At 45.8% G+C, this 20261-nt stretch overlaps 1 protein-coding gene across 2 annotated transcripts in view; it reads right to left on the bottom strand.

Moving 5' to 3' along the window:
* Positions 1–17018, bottom strand: part of SIDT1 (SID1 transmembrane family member 1) — a 49103-nt gene extending 32085 nt beyond the window's left edge. The window contains exon 1 of one of the 2 annotated variants that reach the window (XM_014957176.1): positions 16766–17018. In XM_014957176.1, coding sequence (XP_014812662.1) covers positions 16766–16954 — 189 coding nt within the window. In that variant the 5' untranslated portion in view covers positions 16955–17018. The remainder of the gene's footprint in view (positions 1–16765) is intronic. The other variant, XM_014957175.1, reaches the window with a different exon arrangement.
* Positions 17019–20261: the final 3243 nt, after the last annotated feature.

A 20261-nucleotide genomic window follows, 5' to 3' on the forward strand; every position in this document is an offset into this window, starting at 1 on the left:
ATAAGCAGACAACACTGCTAACACAAGGATGAAAACTATTTTTAATATCAGGATTTCATAGTCTGAGACCTTCACTAGACATTTTATGTGTTCTTAAGTGTCTGTTGGGCCAATCTGCGGAATGCCTAGACTTTCATATGAAGAGAGGGGGAATACCATGGGAAGACCACATCACTAAACACTTCTACATATTATGTAAGGAAGTGTTTTCTTAATATACACCAGACAAAGCAGAGGTCTCCAAGTGTGCAAAAGCGAAGGATTTTTTCCTCCAATGATGTTTGCAAGGTATTGAAGTTTGTCATTGCATTCTTTCCACGAAGGGAGCTTTGCAAGATCCTCGCCTGCCTTGTGGAGCCCTGCATCAGAGACAGGGAACATGCCCTGCTTCACAAATGAGCAAAGTATCACAAGGGCAGAGAAAAATGACCACCACCTACTGCTTTCATACAGCTCCTATTCAAACAGAGATGAGAAAACAGCCCTCACCTGCTTCAGGAGTTGGGAATACATAGCAGTAAGGGCTGGAGCCTTATGGAGATGTAATCCCAAGCATGCCTTTGGGTGAACGAGATCACTCAGCCAGTGAGGCTGCTCATTGGGACAGCAGCTGGGAGTTTGTGGCTGGAATTATGCTGGTTTACAGATGTACCTGTGCTACACATGCTGCAGCGCTATTAAGTTGACCTCCCTCCCCACTAAACCAGACTGGGCTAAGGGAGCAGGGCAGCAGCTGAAATATTTCCACTCAGACTCCACCTCACACACTATAAATCCCAGCAGAGGACAAGACTTTGTAACCATGCTATGCCTACATCCCAGTCTCGACTCCTACATCAGGTCCTGCCAATGCAGCCCAGAACCTGGGAGCAGCAAGCGCCTGTGTGGCATAACTCACTGCCAGATAGGGCAGGCCTGTAAATCCAAAGAGGACAGGCAAGTTTTGGAGTCTCTTTTCCTTGGGAACCTCTGTTAAGAATTCAATTTGAAATGGCAATTCCTGTCCTTGCAGGAGATAGTAGCTTGCAATGCCTAACAGAACATAAGCATCCCATCCTCACCCTTTGTACCTCTACCACATAGAATCATAGAATCATCTAGGTGGGAAGAGACCCTTGGGATCATCGAGTCCAACCATCTACCCTACTCTACAAAGTCCTCCCTCTTACACCTCACACCAGCTGAGCTGATGGCTTCCCTTCAGGCTGCTCTAACTCAACTACCATTCACTGAAATAGGGCTAAAAGGGGCTTAGTCTAGGACTACAGGGAATATCCGCTCCCAGAGGTCAAGGATGCAGGCAACAACACTACAGAAAGTGTTGTTTACTTAGAAGCAGAAAGTATCAAGATCAGGACCATCACACCTTTATTCCAAAACATTATTCAAACTAAAGTGTTCTCCCTTCCACCTTATGCTTTTCAAAGTAACTTGAACCAGGATAACTGACCTGTTGTACTGAAGTGGAGGGGAGAAGATATACAAGAAGTTAAAAAAAACAACTAAAAGTTTTGTTTGTGGTTTTGTGGTGTTTGTTTTTTGTTTGTTTGTTTGTTTTGTTAAGGGTCATTTAAGCTGTGCCATCACCTTCTAAAACAGCACTAGAAGGTTCTTCAGGAAACAAAGCTGCACTATTAGGTGGGACAAAAAATCTGAGCTACCAGGGAGGACTCAACACATGGTAGCCTAGAAGAACCCACACCCTTCAAAGCTCACACATGAACATATATTCTACGTTGGCTTGCTAGAAGCAGGGATGAGGAGAGTGAAAGCAGGACCAAGACACATCTTACGTGTAAGGAACTGGGATCGCTCTGGAAGGGAGGCAGCAAACGATACCTTCAATTTCAGCACTGTTTGAATTCCTACCCACACAATTTGATAAACTTTCAAGGTTTTGGCAATCATCTGGCATGCGACATTTATTTCAACTAATCCAATAAATGACAGTGATGGCAAGCGAGGTCTTCAGGGCTCCAAGTATTGATTCGTCTCCATAAGGAGACTAGATCCTCCACCCCCAGTTTACAGGCCTGTTACATTTCCTAGGTCCACTTGACATCCCTTGTCCATTTACTTCTTGGCATCTCTGCTTCTTCCCCACAGATGATGTTTTCTAAGGAGCACATAAAGGCTGAAATCCTTTCAAATCTTTGCTGACAAATAAATCAGCCATTAGATAATGGAAGACTCACTTCTGTGTCCTCAGGTTTGGAAGCTTCCACCATTGCCACCTTATAACCCCTCCAAGACTCTTTCTGGACAGCCTGCTTCACATTGGTGAAATTTATACCATGTTGAGTCTCATTTTATGCAGCAATAGGGAAGAATTCACATGGGACCAGTGGATAGAAAAAAGCACTTGGGCAGAAAGGAGACAAGCTACAACTGTGAGGAGTCACTGCCCAACAGCCTTCCCCTCATGCAGCATCTGAATTTGACTGCATTTCCCACAGAAAGTAGCTCTTACTTTCATTGTGCTATATATTTCTTCATCTTCCATTCTAGAAAGCCCAGAAATAGGTTTGTTTTCAGAGTCACAAAATTGTTGTGGTTGGAAGCAACCTCTTGAGACCACCTAGTTCAAGGCCCCTGCTCGGAGCTGGTTGCTCAGACCTCAGTCAGGTTCTGGATATTTCCACAGATGGAGACTCCAGAACCTCTCCGGTAACTTGTTCCAGTTTTTGACTGCCCTCAAAGAAAAAAAAAAATTATATATTCTTTTCCTGTGTTCAGATGAAATTTCTTGTGTTTCAGTTTGTGCCCATTGCCTCTTATCCTGTCACTGGGCATCACTGAGAAGAACCTGGTTGCTGCCTCTTTATTCGATCCCACCAGGTATTTATACACATTGATGAAATCCCTGCTCCAGTCCCTTAATCATCTTTATGGCCCTGCACTGGACTCACTCCAGTAAGCCCATACATTTCTTGTACTGGGGAGACCAGAATTGGACACAGAACTCCAAGTGTGAAACCTCTGCAGCTTTGCAACTGCCCAAGGCATCTTTGTAGGGCATAACTCACCTCCCTTGTTCTACAAGACAAAGCCACCTCTGTAAGAGCTTCCTGGACAAGCCCAAGAGTTAAACTTCTCATACAGTGACTCATTAGCAGTCCATTCACACACATTTTTACCCTGACACCCTCCTGCTAGCCTTAATGTTAATTGCTGAACCTAGCAAAAGATTTAGCATTTTCATTTCCTGCTAAAGGAAAGCTAGTTAAGACCATGGCTGTAGGTTCAATAATGCAGCTGAAAAGTTTTGCAAGCTGGATCCAGTGAAAGTCCTATGCAACACAGGCCTTCTGCTGCCACTCCACATCCCAGTTTGAGCTCCTGCCTGCTCCTCACCTAGGGTAGCTGGAATGTCCTGAGCGAGAGCTACTGCCCTTATGTGCACAGGGTTACAAATTGCCTTCTCTTAGCTGTCAACACGTGTATTTCCTTCTCTCTCCTTAGGCTATAGATGAAAGCACTGACCATATTTTTTGGGGTTTTTTTTGATATCTCAAGGCTCTTACAGATTAGATGCCCTAGTAGTCTAAGAGCAGTCAAGTTTCCTTTAAGGAAAAAGGAGGTGGGAAGTGGTGGGGGAGCTGAAGAAAAAAAACCAAACCTGCCTATGAATCCAAGGCTATTAGATGTTTACTTGACTAACAATAAGCAATGCCAAGATTAATTCATTCTGTTAAGGACTGATGATCTATTTTCAGAAAGACTTGCTGCTGTGGCAACTGCCACTCCAGGAGCCTGCAGAGCCAGCTCAGGTAACCAGAGGCTCTTGCATGTTTTAGCTTCCCCCATACAGTTAATATACAACTACTGAAAGGCCTCCTGGTTTTGCAGTGATATGCTATATGCTCACAGCAGCACACATCTCTGTTTTACAGATGCTGAGGCTCAAGTGTAGAAAAAGAGGCAGAGGGCCTCCAGCAACTCATTTGCAGCTCAACCAAGGATGAAAAGTGACTGAGACATTCAAGACCTGGGATCTGCTCCCTCTTTCTATCCAGGGATGACCTTCAGAAACACCAGGTTAAGAGGGATAGTGTTATAAAGCCTGCAGCTCATGGCACACAGCTCTGTCACCCTCTTGCTGCAGTGGCCAAGAAGCTGTCTCATTTGCAGTACTTGGGGTGCATTCCCCTTTCCCTGCCTCCAAGTCACATCCCTCTGACTTTTTCCAGCAGTTGTCCAACAACACTTCTGCTCCCCAAATGACAGATCTGTAATCTTTTTCCTCTGTCTCCTCTTTGATGCTCTGCTGATATCTCACCTGGAGACCCTAGCCTGTTTTTCAAACTCTGGCAGTCCTCAAAGCTTCAGTCTTCACAAGCAGATCTCAAAGTAATTTTGTTCATGCGATTACATGAATTACTGATCCCAAGGTTATTATAAAATTAGTGGAACTGAGCTCCCCAAGATGACACCTCCATCTAGCCTAATCTTTGATCCTGAAGACCAAAGCTTGTGCAAAATGAGTCTGACAGGATACTAAGTGCATGGCTTACCTGTGCCTCTCGTACCCTTATGCCAGAGAAGGGCTGCAGCATTTTCCTGGTGGTATCAAGAGCAACAGTTGCCACAGAACAAACATTCAGGACTAGAACTTCTGCTCCGCATTTAGGCCAGCATCAAAAGGCAAATCATACAGCCCACACCCTACTACAAGAAAGGTTTAATCACCACCCCTGTGGTACCTCTTCACCACAAAGGCAGAGGTGCAGGCCACTTACATGTTTGGTGCCTACCATGGTATAAAGCTCAACCATACAGCACTCTCAGAAGAACATTGCTATAAATCACAGAATCCCAGAATGGTTGATGTTGGAAGAGACCTCTAGAGATCATCTAGTCCAACCCCACTGCTCAAGCAGGGTCACCTAGAGCCCATTGCATTTTGGATATCTCCATGGGTGGAGACTCCATAACCTCTCTGGACAATCTGTTATGGTGTTTGACCACCATCATAGTAAAACAAAACAAAAACTGTTTCCCATATGTCCCAGAGGAGGGCAAGGGAAGGGAAACATGAACTTTGGTGATTAGCACTTTGATAGGGAAAAGCCTGAGAATGGAGAGAAGATCCCTTCCCTCCGCTGTGATTCAGCAGTTAGATCTCTCATTTGGTTTCCCTCTCTCCATATAACTGAATTGAGCATTCATCATTCACAACATTTAGTCAGCTTTGCTGCCATTTCCATTATCTTATAATATTGCTCATGCTATACTAGTAAGAAATAGGATTAGCATGGAAGCAAGAGTCTCAAGACTCAATATTCTTTAAAACCTAAGCACTTACTCTCATTTCTTACCCACATGAAAACTGGTGTATGCTATATTACCACTGCACATGACTTCTCTTCACCTTCCCTGTGTTGAGTGTTCTGCACTTGCTCCCTGTAACAGCTGGTTAGAGCTCCTCTGCCCTGTTCCCATAAAAGCCCACATTCAGACCCCTTGAGTTCTCTTAGGTCTGATAGTATCCAGGGCAGCATCCAGCTGCATCAAGGCAGGACCACCTCTGGCCTATGTATGGGCTCACAGGTGTGATTCCATTACATTTGCATTCCTCTCTGCACTCTCCACAGGCAAAGCTGCTTCTCAAGCCACATTCAAATAGGTGCTTCAGCCAGAGAGGAACATCAGAAGCAACATTTACAGAGCAGCTCATTAAGAAGATTCCAGTGTACTCTATATTTCACCTCAATATATTAACAGTTCACGTGCAGTGAATACCTCTGATCTGGTCTATGGAAGACTTAGGAAGTCTTAGGACTTAGGAAGAGCACTTCCTAAGTGCTTAGGAAGTACTTCCTAAGTAACTTAGGAAGAATAACCAGAAGCACCACACCACCTAACCCATCAAAATCTTTATAATAAAATTTTAAGGGGAAAAAAAAAGCCAACAAAACCAAAAACAAACAGAGTGATTAAGAAGTTGGACAGATGGTATTTGAGATTCTAATCCATCTAGTTATTTATCCTGCCACCATCACCACAGTAACACAGGGCCTCTTATGGGACTCCGCACTTCCCATGGAGGGGCCGGATCCCAGCTCCAGGATACAGCTCCATTTTCCCCCTCACAAGCCTCAGAGATACAGCAGCAGCTCCCAGCAGCACAAAGTTTGGATGATGGGCCTCTGCCTGACATAATAGCCATTCCTCCAAAACACAGCAATAAGACAGGTGGCATTTGCCAGTGGCCAAACCTGTGCAAGAAGTTCCCAACTAATGGTCCCTCCAGATCCTGCCCACCACTTGCAAATAGGCGTAGGGACACCAGAGCAACAAAGTTCAGCAGCATCTAGGTTCAACTATGAGGAAACTTAGGAAAGTGAAGAGAGGATTAACATTTAACCGCAAGCAGAGCTTCTCTCATTTGCTGTCAAACACTCTCTGATTTTGTGCTCCAGAGTGGAAGGAACCCTAATTAGTGTCTTGGAGAAAGCAGTTTTGCCGGCAGGGTGAACTGTCTAGCAGAAGCGTCGTAAGGGACAGGGATAACAATTTAGCACCTATGAACTGATGTTTGTGCTTTTTTAGGCTTTGTTCCAAGTAACCTACCTCAAACTTGTAATTCATGTTTTGCTTCTAGATTCTGTTGCCTCGATGTAGACAATATGCCCATTTTCATGCAACAGATTTAATGAATTCCTCACTGAGCCAGTGCTAGTATCCCCATCTTTCCCTTTGAAAGTCAGTATTTGGCATTTGCCTCAAGGGCTTCATCCCCAGAAAAACATATTTTTAGAAGAGTAGAAAAAAAAAAAGTGGGAGGTGAAGGAAAAAAAGATTATTTATTTACTTCAAACATCATCCTTCCTCCACACCTTTCCAAAGATTATTTCATTTTAAGAACAAGCAGTTCTGACGAAAGAACCCCTCCCTGCTACAGAATCACTGCTCCCATCACATACAATCCTCCCTCCAAACACAGAAATAAATTCCTACCTATGTTGCATGTAGAGACAAGAGGGACTCCAACTAAAAAGCACAGATTTTATTTAAAATAATAATAATCCCGCACACGAGAGCAAAGGACTATGAGCCTACTCTTCATCCACACCCACTCAATTAGCATTGGTGAGATGAGGAGGTAGTTTTGCCTGGGCAGTAAGAGGGTCAACCAGGCTGCTGTCATACTGTACCACCACCACTGAGGGACTTATTTGGGAGCAGACTGTTTCCAGCACTGTGGAACACCAGTTGCACCTCTCCCTTCCCCTTCCTTGTACACACACACACACAAAAAGGCTGTCTATATTGGTACTATAATCTAGTGCTATGTTTCATCTGTATGTTCCAAGCTGAAATCCTTACCTCCTGCAGATACCTGCAGTTAGGTCTGAGGTGGGACAGTCCAGGCTGGATCTTGGAAACAACCTCATGTATCACTCCCTTTGACAGCCAGGCTCTGCACTAACATTTGTTGGCAATAACTATGCTGATGCCTTCTGCACTGCCAGGCTAAGGCAGGGTCAGGACTGCTTTAAAGACTTCTGCTCCTCACATTCCTTCCCATTGCAATGCCTCTGCCATGTGCATCTCTATTCATTAGCCAAGCTCATGACAGTTTTGTTTCTCAGATGACTGACCTTGAGCTTTTTTCTGCATTTCAAGGTGGACAGAGCAGTTAGACAGCTGAATAAAGAGAGAGCTCTCAGCACTATATAAAAACGTGTTAGACCAGGAAAGACAAATATTTGTACTTCAGTTCTATCACCACCCCGGAGATAGGGGGAGGGGAAAAAAAAAAAAGGAAAGAAATGAGAAAGTGCATCTGAATTCCATTCTCTAGATGGGAACAGGCAGAAGGAGACAGTCCCAAATTCACACAGCTTAAGAGGACCAACATGGCTGCAAACATTAAGAAAAATAAACCAGACTCTTGTTGACATGAAAGAGTCCTTGGACTGATTAATAAGTCTGCATTTCCCACAGAGATTACACATCAGCTTAAGACTGCAGGGATGTGAATTTAAGGGCAGGCAGGAGGTTGCAACAACAGTTTCAGCTGCAAGCAAAGGTTTTCAAGAGCACTAGCGTGGATTCCTTTTCACCATCTCACGCTAAGCAAAAACTTCAAATCACACCAGGGCTTCGCCACGTTCTCTGCCACACCCACACACAAGCTGCTCCTTGCGAGACCATTGGGGTTTATTGGTCCACGTTGCGACAGCACTTGGTCGTGGGCCTGGTAAGGCACCAAGCCAAGCCAGTGGGCAGGGGAACATATCCGGCAAGCAAACACACAGGCTGCTAGTTACAATGGAAGGTCTCAGCGTAGGATACGTCTACAAAAGCCACCGAATTGCTGCTGTCTGCTGTTGCACAAGAAAGACGTACTTCCTTTTTATATAAATCCCGAAATTACATGAAGTAGGATTCGGCCAGATGGGCTAAAGCAATTGAGACAGAGAATAAAGCATGTACCTGTCAGCGCAAAACTTGGCTGCTCCTTCCCATTGACAATGCAATAGGGGGAAGATGAGATGCTAAAGGAAAATAGTTACAAGACAGTGACCGGCATTACAGAACCTCTTTCCTCCTCTCTTATGAGATATGAGTACCACTTCTGTCAGACAACAAAAAAAAGCAGACCTCAAAGGAGCATTCCCCTTCAGCCTTTCTCTGTCTGAATTTGTGCCCCAATGTCAATAAGTCTTAACTGCCAAAAGCAATCTGTCAAATAACCTTGGCCCACAGTTTTCTTCCAGCATTTCTGCCAGGACTATTAAATATCCAAAGCAGCATAACTAAATGACAGACTCTGGGTATGTCAAGCACAGCCTTGGTCACATTACCATAATTGTTCCAGGATTAATATTTTTCATTTAAAAGTTCCACTCTGTGCAAATATGCTGTGTGGACTTAAAGCCTGCTACAGTCATTCCCATGAGTTCACTTGTTTGCAACAGTATCCGTGCAGCATAAATGGAAAATGAATACAAAGCATGTTAATATTTATCTTTTTCCTTTTTTGAAATTTTGTCCTCTAACCAATGTCACTAGGGAGTCTCCAGGACAGCCAAAAAGGAAAACTAGGAGTTGCCATGCTGGATGAAATGGGTACCTGTTTTAGTCCACCCTCAGACTTCAGGAAGACATTAAAAGTAAACAAAGAAATAATTTTTTGAACAGCCAGTTAAGGAACAAACTACGCAAATAGTGTCTTCCTAGCCCACAGCAACTGGAACTCTGGGCTAAGGCAACCTGTGAAACAAGAGTTTTTATAACCTTCCCAAATTTGCTGCCGCCCCAAGCACACAGCAATAACTCCAGGGATTACTGTCACAACACAAATATCTGGTTCTTCATTGGCTCTCAAGTTCTTCACCTCAGTGACACTTCAGATGTGGATTGAATTGCATGTCCCACATGTTTTCTTACTATTTAAAAAAAGAAAAAGAAAGAAAAAAGCATTCTTCAACTGTTTTAAACCATACTGAGGTAGCTATTTCTATGCCCAAAGAACAACATCAGCATAAAGAATGTAAGGAAATCTGTTTCTGAAATCCTCTGTGTTCCTCTAAGTATACACAGCAGAAAATAACGTTTGCTTATGCAAACATACTAAAATATATTCTCAAACTGAGCAGATGGCACACCCTTGCAATACAGCTTTTATAGACTGCACTTTCATTCCCTAAATATCCCCTGAAATAGTAGATGAGGTCTGTATAGGAAAAGCATACCTTCCTACCCAACAACTTTCTCACAAGTTATTTAAGGACATTAAAGCCTCCACTTACAATGTAAATATTTGTATTATAAATTGCTGTGCTGTTTTTGGAAAGATTTCAAACTGAGGAAAGACATTTTTGACAAAGTTACTCTTATTCAGAACATTTTTTCTTTTTTAATCTAAACATCTTGGGGCATGGGGAGGGGCGACAGGGGGAACAACAAAACCTGACCAGGTTTGATTTTAAACAACAGTACAGCCCAACGAGAAGAGAGTCGTTTTAAGATTCACAATTACATCCAAATTCAAAGGAGATGTGTTTTTTTCAATGACCAGTTATCAGGCTTGACAGCATTAGCTTACACATTAGAAATAAAAATAAAATTCTTGCCAGCACTGAAGTCACCATCTGAAGGTCTGCAGGCCACCCTGCAAGAAACCAGAGCAGACCTCTGAGGCTTTTTTTCTAAAGCCTGCAAACTGATAGCCTCCTTCAAGATGTAGTCTCTTTTGCCCCTCTAGGGAGGGAAATCCACAAAGAACAAAATCACAGAAAAACAAAGATTAATTTAAGTTTGAAGGTATCTCAGGTGGACACATGATCCCACCCCCCAGCTCAAAGCAACACCACATATCAAACCATTCTTTGAATTCAGACATCCCATTTTTGTCAGAGCCAAAGCCTTTAAGACTGTATTTTCTGCTGCAGAGAACAGTCAAGCTCGTGTGTTCAGCAGATTCCCACATCATTTCTCTCAGTTTACTTTTGCTTTCTCCTGTAAGCAAGAGCTTTTGGCATGACTCTGGGCAGCGTGATGAATGGCCAAGGGACCCCACTGAGAAGCAGCAAGAGCATACTAAGTGCTGTGTGCTCTACATTGCCTACGCTGTCATCTCCTGGGGTTGTGGGGTTTTTTTGTTTAAAAAAAGATAACTTTTGTATATATAATTTATCTCAAAAGTATTATGTTGAACCTTGATGGGCTTTAGATACCATATACTATTACTTGCTTTGATTTTTCTCGATTTGACATTGTGCCTACATTTCTGCCTTGTAAGAAATCTAGTATTAGGCTCCAGAAATGGTATACTGAGGCTCTTGCAGTATTCTGTGTTGAACAGACTAGAGCCAGCAACCAAAAAGCAACAGTGTTCAGGCCCTGGAGATCCTGCAGTAACAGGAGCTCTACTGACCTTAGGAGATCTCCTTGTTCAAACATTTGTATTTTCCTCAGTTTATTTGGTTTTTACTTGCATCTTTGTGGCTAATAGGGTGGGTTTCCACTCAGCATTAAGGGAAGAGAGAACCTAACCCATTCCCCCCACTATAGCTCAGGTTCAGCCGTCTCCAAACAGGAGGCTAAAGATTTACAGCATGCATGGTGTAGCTGTGGGCTGAAACTTGGGCTGGAGCCAAGACTAACATTACGGAGAAGACTTACAGGAGAGCAAGGGAATACTTGAGTAGCTAAGTTCCAACCTGAAGACTTCTACACATGAAAACCCAAAATTAGCCAAGAAGTAAGAGGTAAAAAAATTGCTGCTAGAGTTGTTACAATAAGCGTGTGCTGCTGGAGTGGGACCTACATGCTCACCTGAGGCAGCACAGAACAGTAAACACAGATTTGATCACTGTCACTTATTAAACCAGGTTGCCCTGTGTGGCAGATCAAGGAGTTTCCCTGCAGCTAGACAGATGGCTTTAGTCTGAGGAAGTGACTCATCACACAATCCCAGAGGGATTGTATGGGTCAATTCCAGTTCTGGCTCCTTGCCTAAAGCAATGCAAGTGCCATCCACACCTAAGAGACCCATTCACTAGGGGACAGAGGAACCCAAATGCATCACACTCTTTGAGCTGGAAAAGGCACTTGGTCTCTCCTAGAGGGTCACAAAGTTTAAGGCATCAGAAGATGACTTCTTGCTAGTGTTGATCTTCTACTTCCCTTAGGTCAGTCAACGTTTTCCCAACAGCATTCATGAAAGAAGAAAAGGTAATGATGTCTGCAAGCCTCTATGGTGGCACACAGCCTCTCTCACTCATTCACCGAAGGTAAATTTTTTTTTACTCATCACCCCTCGGATAGAGTCCACATAGGAAACAGTTACTTCAGGGCTACACATCCTCACATGGCATGACTGCTCAAGAGAAGCCACAGCTCAATCTACTGCCAATCACAGCTTACAGTAAGGCTGGGCCATATGGGAACTGAGATTGGGGCTCTGTTCCTAGTCCTGGCAAGGGAGGAGGAGGAGGAAAATATCACCCACTCTTTCTCCTAAAATAGGTGCAGCCCACTGCTCAGCTTTTGAGCTCATCGTATAGGTGCGCCCACTGCTCAGCCTTTGGGCTCATCATAACCAAGACACACTGCATGAATGTCCAAGAGCTGTATCTGGATTGCACCAGCTTTGCCTACAAATGGGAAATTGAAGACTTGTTCTCCTGAGAGATACTTGGTTTTCTAAAGATAGTCCATGTATCTTCCAAATCACACATTTAGGTGGCCCGAGCTCTGATTAGGAAGAAGAACTTCTGTTATCTCCAACAGTCGTCTTCCTCATGGGACATTCCTACATCACTCAGAACTTTGTACAGGAAATACCCACCAGCACAATATTAGTGGCATTTGTGTGTTCAGCAAATTAACCATTAGCAACTGACAGAGATTACAATTGTGAAAAAGAGTCATTCACTCTGAATTCCCTCAGTATTCTCCCCCACACCTCTTTTCTTTTTGGAAGCCCTTGTATCATTGCAATCATGGAACTAAGCAGGTTCTCTCACTTGTCACATTAAGCCTTCTCCAGTCAACAGTAAATCCAGCAGAAAGATTTTGCAACTCTTTTTCAGTTCTCTGGGTAGGAACACACTGCACAGGCAGCTCCAGCAAATCCGTTCTCCTTCCTGTTTCCCTCCAAGCAGGGTCATGCTAAATATATGGAACTGGAGATGCTCATGAGTGCGCTCATTTCTTTCCCCCTCATCGTGTATGTCTCCAGGTTAAACAATCCTAAAATGAGATAGTCCTGTTTGCTCAACTAATTGGTCACCAGACTTCTAACAGCAAAGGCAGAAGTGCAATATTAGACCATAGGTGCATAGTGACAAGCATAACAGCTGTTTTTAATACTGTATTTTTTACACTCACAGTTAAACATTAAACAAACAGCTGTGCAGTGCAGAAAGTTTCAAAGAGCAGCTAGGGAGAGGAAAGGGAAACTAGAAAAGCAATAAGATGACCCCATAACAAATGAAGACTTTCCACCATGAGGAAGGAGTTTGACACAGCCCTCTGTTCACAGGCCAACTCAAGAATCCCCTTGCAGCAGAGGTGGCTGTGTTACTCCTCAGCACAGTTTTACTTTTACAGCTCCACCTCGGGAATGAAGGTCTAAATCCTAGTTGATAAGTACCAAATGGGCTGACACATCTCCTGCCTCAAGACAAGGTGACGTATTTCCGCACAGCATGTAGAAGGTGTTTTCTCCCTCCACACACAGGGAGAGAAGAGACCTGGCAATGTACACATGCTTAAGAGATTCAGCTAGGTGACTTGGTTAGCATATAAGTACCCTTATTGTCATTTTATACACCCAGGAGCTGGAGAGAAGGGAAGTGACTTGCCTGTCTCAAAGCAGCTCTGCTCCAGAGCCCCGAGTTGTACTTCCTTCACCTTGTATACACATCTGCAATCTCATGGGACTTTCTTTTCCCCTTCCCTTGTACATGCATACCTGTATCCCAGGGAGTAAGAAAAATTATGCGGATGAAGAACATCCTCCAAGATCAGGCAAGTGCAACACTCTTCAGGAAGTGCTAAGTCTCTGAAGCACCAAACGGGAGTAACAGGTCTTGTTCCCTCCTTTCTCTCATCCATCATTCAAGCATCGCTCTATTCAGCTGCTGCATTTTCAGATGTGCTCTGGCAGCCACAGAACGTGAGCAACCACAACATTTACAGAGGGCTGATGGGTCACAAGTCAGACCTCACTTCTTGCCCTTGGCTCCAAGTTGTCCCTTGCTTTGTAGGCCTGCCCTCTTGAGAGAGGGCAGCAGAGAGGGAAAAGCAGCAGAATGAGCAGCATCAAGAAAACAAACCCGTGTTTCAGAGCCAGACCACTGGAGACCTGACTTTGCTTCAGAGAGAAAGCAATTAAACTCACCCACTGCAGCCCTTCCACATGGAAAATGCTCTTATTATTCAATTAAGTTTCTTGTAACTAAGGTTAATGGTCCATGTGGTATCTGCCTCAAGGTATCAGAGGCTTCTGGCTCATCCACCAACAGCACAGAGACAGGAGGAGACTAAAAAGACCAGAAAGAGCAGAGTGGCAGGCAACTGGCAAACACAGGCCGATGCTCCACTTGCTCAGTTCGAGGCTAAAGACTGCAGTGAAAAGCAATGATTAATACACTGAGTTGTTGCAGGACTTGCATTCCTTCAGCTATTCCTTCAGAACAGCATTCCCCTAAGTATCTTCACAGCTCTTGCCCAAGAAAAACCTGCTCACAAGAGAAAAGTCTCAGATTAAAGTCAAGATTTCTACTACCAACCTTCTAAACCTTGAGCAATCCTCATCAACAGGGAGAAGCAAGACCACCAGAACAAATCAACCTCTGTCTCTGACCAGGCTAGCAAGAGGAAACCCAGCCATGTTTGCCTCTCATCAGTTCAGGGCTGCAGTTGGGGAAAGGACTTCACACACCCACAGCCAATTACCCCAATTAGACACCACCTTGAAGGCTTCTGCTGGTTCAGCTCAGGAATAGTATCTGTAGGCCTTCTCAGTGAGGAATCAAAGAATGGTTTGAGTTGGAAGGGACCTTTAAAGATCATCTAGTCCAAACGCTGCCACAGGCAGAAGGACATCTTCACTACACCAAGTTGCTCAAAGCCCCAACCAACCTGACTTTGAACAGTCCCAATGATGGGACATCCACAGATTTTCTGGGCAACCTGTTCCAATGTTTCACCACCCTCATTGTAAAATATTTCTTATATCAAGCCAAAATCTATCCTCTTTCAGTTTAAAACTGTTGCCCCTTGTCCTGTCATTACAGAGTGTTGTAAAAAGCCTCTCTTCATCTTTCTTATAAACCCTCTTTATATATTGAAAGGCCGTAGTAAGGTCTCCCTGGAGCCTTCTATTCTCTAGGACCATGTCTATCCTCAGAACTTGTTCTGGCCATCCCTTGCCAGAAAGCCTCCTAGGACAGTCCATCTTTATTTAAGTGGGTTTTCTTTTCCAAATTAGTTTTCATAGCAGCAGCTGGTTGCATGGCCCTCTAAGCACATTCATGGCAGTGCTCGGAGAGTTCTGCATTAAAAAAATAGTAAGCCTCAAACCTGAAGTTTCCCACCTTAGATATCTTCTTGACCAGCTCAGTACCTCTGCAGAGATTTCACATTCCAGCATACAGGAACATGGAGATTAGTCCACTAAAGTTTCCAGTTAAATGCAGCAGTAACCTGGACTGGGTGGCTCTTCACTGCCATGGGAATGGCCTAATGTCCAAAAGTAACCATCAAGCAGAAGATGCATTTAAATACCTGCAAATACCACCAAGCAGTCGTGTAATCCCTCCCTGCCTCCTCCCACTCTACTATCACCCTAGTTCTCCAGGAGAGAAAACTTCTTTGTGGAAGGTGTCTGGCAAAACACATATCTTCAAAAAGCACGTGAAATTTAAGGAACTAGATTCATTTTAACTGAAGTTAGTACGCATGCTGCCTCTGCTAACAAGCCCCAGACAACATCTGATCTGCCAACAGGCCCTCATCATAATACCTATAATACCTGAAGAAGCCTAACTTCTTCACGACCAGCTTCTACAAGGAAGCTCATGCCCAAAGCATGCTTTTGGCCTCATGGGTTCACTGGTGACACCCAACAGTTAAGTAATGCTGGGTTCAGTTGCATCATAGCCCTGACACACACCTCCTGCCCCATAAATACCAGGTGCATTTTATTACATAGTAACACACATAAGAGAAGAAAGACAAGTTTTTGAAGGTCTGGATCTTTTACAGTGTCAGAGTAAAGCAAAGCAAGAGATAGTTAACACCACCTCCCCCAACTTCCCCCCACCTTTTTATCATTGTCTCTACCAACTCCCTACACATTGAAGCATTAGAAATATAGCATGGAAAAAAAAAGCAACACAGTGTTTTCCCTTTTCTCTTGTCCTGTGCAACCAAGGACAGGAGGGAAGGTTCATTCGCCTGGTTCACCATCTTTTGGTACATCAGAACATCTCATCCAGCAATTAACACCCAATCCAAACAACGGGGGCAGAGTTTCCAAGGTACCACTTAGCTATTGAGATAAACACGACATTAAAAAGGGGGGAGGGGGAAAACCAGCAATAGCTAGGCATACATAAATGACAGGCTTCCTTCCCCATCACAAGCAGCCATGGGTTTAGCAGTGCTGCCCCGCAGCCTCCTCATATCACCCCTCACCTGCGCTGCCCCCTCTCACCTCCTGGGCTCCCAGGGGCACCCTGATCCCAGTGAAGTGTGAAGAAGGGTATTTAAAAAGGCTCATTAAGTGCAACATTCCCCGTCCCCTCTCTTATTTTTTTAGGTAGTACTATTATCCATCCGCATAATTCCCTTCTAGACTTTAAACCCGTTTTGCTACTAAAAGCACTGGATGGCAAACCCCCGTCCGGGGCAGGAGGACACCAAAGCTCCTGCCCACCCCACGCCCGCCGGGACACCACCACCCTGTCGCCGCGCAGCCCCAGGGTGCCCCGGCCGTGCCGGGGAAGCCCATGGGAGGGTGAGGGAAGCCCGCAGGTGCACCGCGGCTCCCGGCCCCCGCGGCGGCAAGAGGATGCGGGCAGGACCGCGGGCGCGGAGGGAGAGCCCGACCCGTTCCCGCACAGCGTCGGGGGGGCCGCAGCGGCACCGGTGTGTCCCCCCCACTTCCATCCCCAGCCACACCGGTGCCGGTGTCCCCCCCTTTCCCTCCCCAGCCACACCGGCGGAGGGAAGGAAGGTGACGGGGACACGGTGCGTTTCCCCGCCGCAGGGAAACCGGCGCTCCGGGGGACGCTCCTACCTGCCCGGGCTCGCTGCTGTAGGCGAAGGCGTAGACCCGCTCCGCGCTGATGTTCACAGCTCCCCGGTAGACGCGGCCGAAGGTACCGGGCGCGGGGCTGCCCCCGGGATCGTCCCCCGTCGCCACCCCCACCGCCCAGAGCAGGGCGCAGAGCAGAGCCCCGGCAACCGGGGCTATCCCTCCGGCCATGGGCTCGTCCCTGCCGCTACCGGCCCCGCGGGGCCGCCTCACGCCCGCCGGCCGGCTGGCCGCCCGGTGCGGCACCCGGGCTGTCTCTACCCGGCAGGGAGGGCGCTGAGGCGCTTTATTTGCAATTGAAATAAATAGCTCGACGACACGCACAGGCGCCGGGGGAGGCGGGGAGGCAGCCCCGGACACCTCCGCCCCTCGATCGGGGGGAGCCGAGCAACTTTCCCCGGGGAAGGACCCTCCGCTGACCCGGAGGGAAGGGGAAGGAAAGAGAGGAGGGTCTCCTCCCTGTGCCCAGCCCCAAATCCTGAGCTGGCCTCGGCGAAGGGTTGTCTTTTCTGACAACCTTTGGCAGACGGTTGGGACCTTGGGAAGCTTCGCTGTGAGCTTAGGGGCACGCCAGCTTCATCAGCCACATGGGGACGGCATCTGCAGGGCTTCGACACCTTTATCTTTGGCTGCTGGTGATTTTGGTATAAAAGCCCTCCTCTTTTAGTTCAGGCCAAAGGTGTGAAAGGTTGCAGCAAAAAAAAATGTCATTTTGTTACTTCAAGCACAGCTTGGTGCATCTTACATTCTTTGAGTCCTTCATGAAACTGCTACAAACAATACTGTGATATTATTAACCTTTTCAGCAAGATGAGAGCGATGCTATCGGGCTGGGAAAGGGCCAAGGGTCTCTCTCTCACAGCTTGCCCCTTCTATGTTCTTCTCTTGAAAACACACCTGGGATATATGTCAGATCCCATGATGAAAGGAGACACTTTTAAGTCAGAGAAGAGAGAGTATTACTAGAAAGCAATCAGAAATGTTCTTCAGACTAAGGATGAACTTGTAGGAGCCACAGTTTTATAAAGCCAGCCTGTAGTCTCCAACTGCAGTGACTCTGGCCACAGAAGCTTTCCAAGTTGTGGGTTTTGTTTTCAAGACTGAGAGATTTCCTGGGGGTCACTTGTCATCTTTGGAGGAAAAGTTGCAAAGCTCAGCAAAACGTGTCAGCGTGCATTATGCCGTCATTTTGATCTTCGGGCCTTTGAGTGATCTCTGCCAAGAGAAAAAAAACAAACAATTGTTAGTGATTTCTGTGCTCGCCTTGAAGCAGGCTGCCATTCAAGTCACCCTGCCTTTTGTCAGAGTCCCAAGAAGTGGCATTGAGGGCAAAAAAACCAACATTTGAGATCTGCTGGAAGATGGACATTGCAACACAAAGAGTTTGCCTTTCAGCCTGGAGCATCATGCTGTGCAGACCAGGAGGAAACCTATGCAATGCCACCTCTGAGCTCTTGTGACTCTGTCTTGCCTCTTACGGGACATGGTGTGACCCGTCCTGGAGGACTTTCAAGCAGTGGTGGCAATGGGAGACTTGTGGTTTCCCCCCCACACGCTGTAGAGCCCAGGGCTCCTGAACCCTACAGCTCCCTTCTCACCCACTGCCCTATGCAGACCCACAGGTCCCTCTGGCAGGGAGGGACCTGTGGCCATGTCTTCTCCCAAAGAAGAGGAGCTTCAGGGAACAGGAGGAGGTACAGCAAAGCAAAAGCATGTCTGGGCCATACCAGGTTGCTCAGAGCAATATGACAGATGGCACAAGGCTGGTGTTCTGCAAACCAAGGTAGCTCTGGCAGCTGCAAATAACTTTTTGTGGCATTTGGTGCCGTGCGCATTTCACATTGGGAGATCAGTGTGGTGTCAGGGTGTTGTCCCTCCCTAGTCATGTCTCCTCATGACAAAGAGGTGGCTTTCCATAGAGTTTACACTTTCCAGTGCAGAATTAAGGATTTCTTAAAGCACTTGCCCTGAGTGGTAGTATGTTTTGGTATCCTACTCAAGACTACACATTTTTTCCTCATATTGATTTTGAGAATTCAGTATTTTTTTTCAAAGTGTAATACTTTGTACTTGTCTTCATTGAATTTCATCTCACTGTTTTGAGGTTCTTTCTGTGATTTAGCAATGCTAAACCTTTGTTCAAATCTTTGCCTACAAAGTGCGGTACTGCCCGAGTCAGTATTATTTGCAGAAATTTGAAGTCAAAGGTCAATTCCACCGTTTAAGTCACTAATTAAACTAATCAATCCTAGCAGACAGATCAGATCTCTTAATTTGATATACTTTTCTATTGATAGGAAAATATCCACTGCTACAGTTTGGGAATTGCTTTTCAATCACGCCCCACTCTTATGTGAATTCCACCTGAGCCCTATTTGCCTTTATGAGCCTGGTGCACAATGTTAAAAGCCTTGCTGAAGTCAAAATATGTTTCATCTATTCCTTTCAGCACCTACGAAGTCAGTTATCTCAGCAAAGAAATAAATTAGGTTACTTTGACATGATTTGTTCTGGACAAATGCACGCTGCCTGTTTCTCATCACTTTGTTGTTATTTAGTTGCTTGCACACTGATTGCTTGTTTCATTATCTTTCCAGATAACAAATGGAGGTTGGCTGATTTATTACTCTTCACTCAGCCCCTTTGACAAAGATGAGTAGCCCGTTTTCCCTTTTGACTTCCACCCGGATCTTATTCTTGAATGGCAGCATGTATTTTGGAATAAAGAACTAGTCCCTGCAAGAGACAAGGTGCTGATCTAGACAGACCATGGGTCTGGGTCAGTGGAAGTGCTCTGGTTTTCTTGTATGTGCCACAGTACTCTACTGTCAAGGGGCCAGGTATTCCCTAAGGAACAGGGAGTTGAGTGCCATAATACCACGAATGGAGCAGGGACCTCACTGGCCAGGGCCCCATCACACAGGACCTGAATCAGGTGAGCAGGGAGGTGTACCTGAAGGTGGCAGCTGAGGTTAACCATGAGTCCAGATCGCCAGACAAGTCCACAGTCTGAGGTCAAGACAGGAACTTAAATTAGCAAGTCAGGTCCAGTGATGGCAACTAGGGATGGACACAGCCCTGTGGTCAGCAGGTAAGTCCACAGCTATGAGAGAAGTCTGTCTAGCCAGCAAGTTGCTGAACAGGTCCGGGCCGATGGGGAGACAGGCATGGCTGTCACACAGCTGTAGCCACAGCTCAGGTGGGGCCAAGCACTGGAGCCTCAGCCTAACTGCAGCTCCCATGGGAAGGGGGATGTCAACCCTCACTGAAGTGTCACCACAGACCTGCATCCAAGGCCACCAGAGGGAAGGAGGGCTGCCCTCAGTCGTTCTGTCTCCAGCTTGGCAGTGAGATGGGGTGCCAGACCTCCATGATGATGCCCTCAGGGCCCCCTGGCAGTGTGTGGGGCACATATTTCCTAATAAGGCCCATTTTTCCAGCGTGAAGCTATGAACTAGAAGCAATGAACTATGAAGCC

Source organism: Calidris pugnax, unplaced genomic scaffold, assembly GCF_001431845.1.
Source record: "Calidris pugnax isolate Ruff unplaced genomic scaffold, ASM143184v1 scaffold225, whole genome shotgun sequence".
In the NCBI taxonomy this organism is placed as follows: domain Eukaryota; kingdom Metazoa; phylum Chordata; class Aves; order Charadriiformes; family Scolopacidae; genus Calidris; species Calidris pugnax.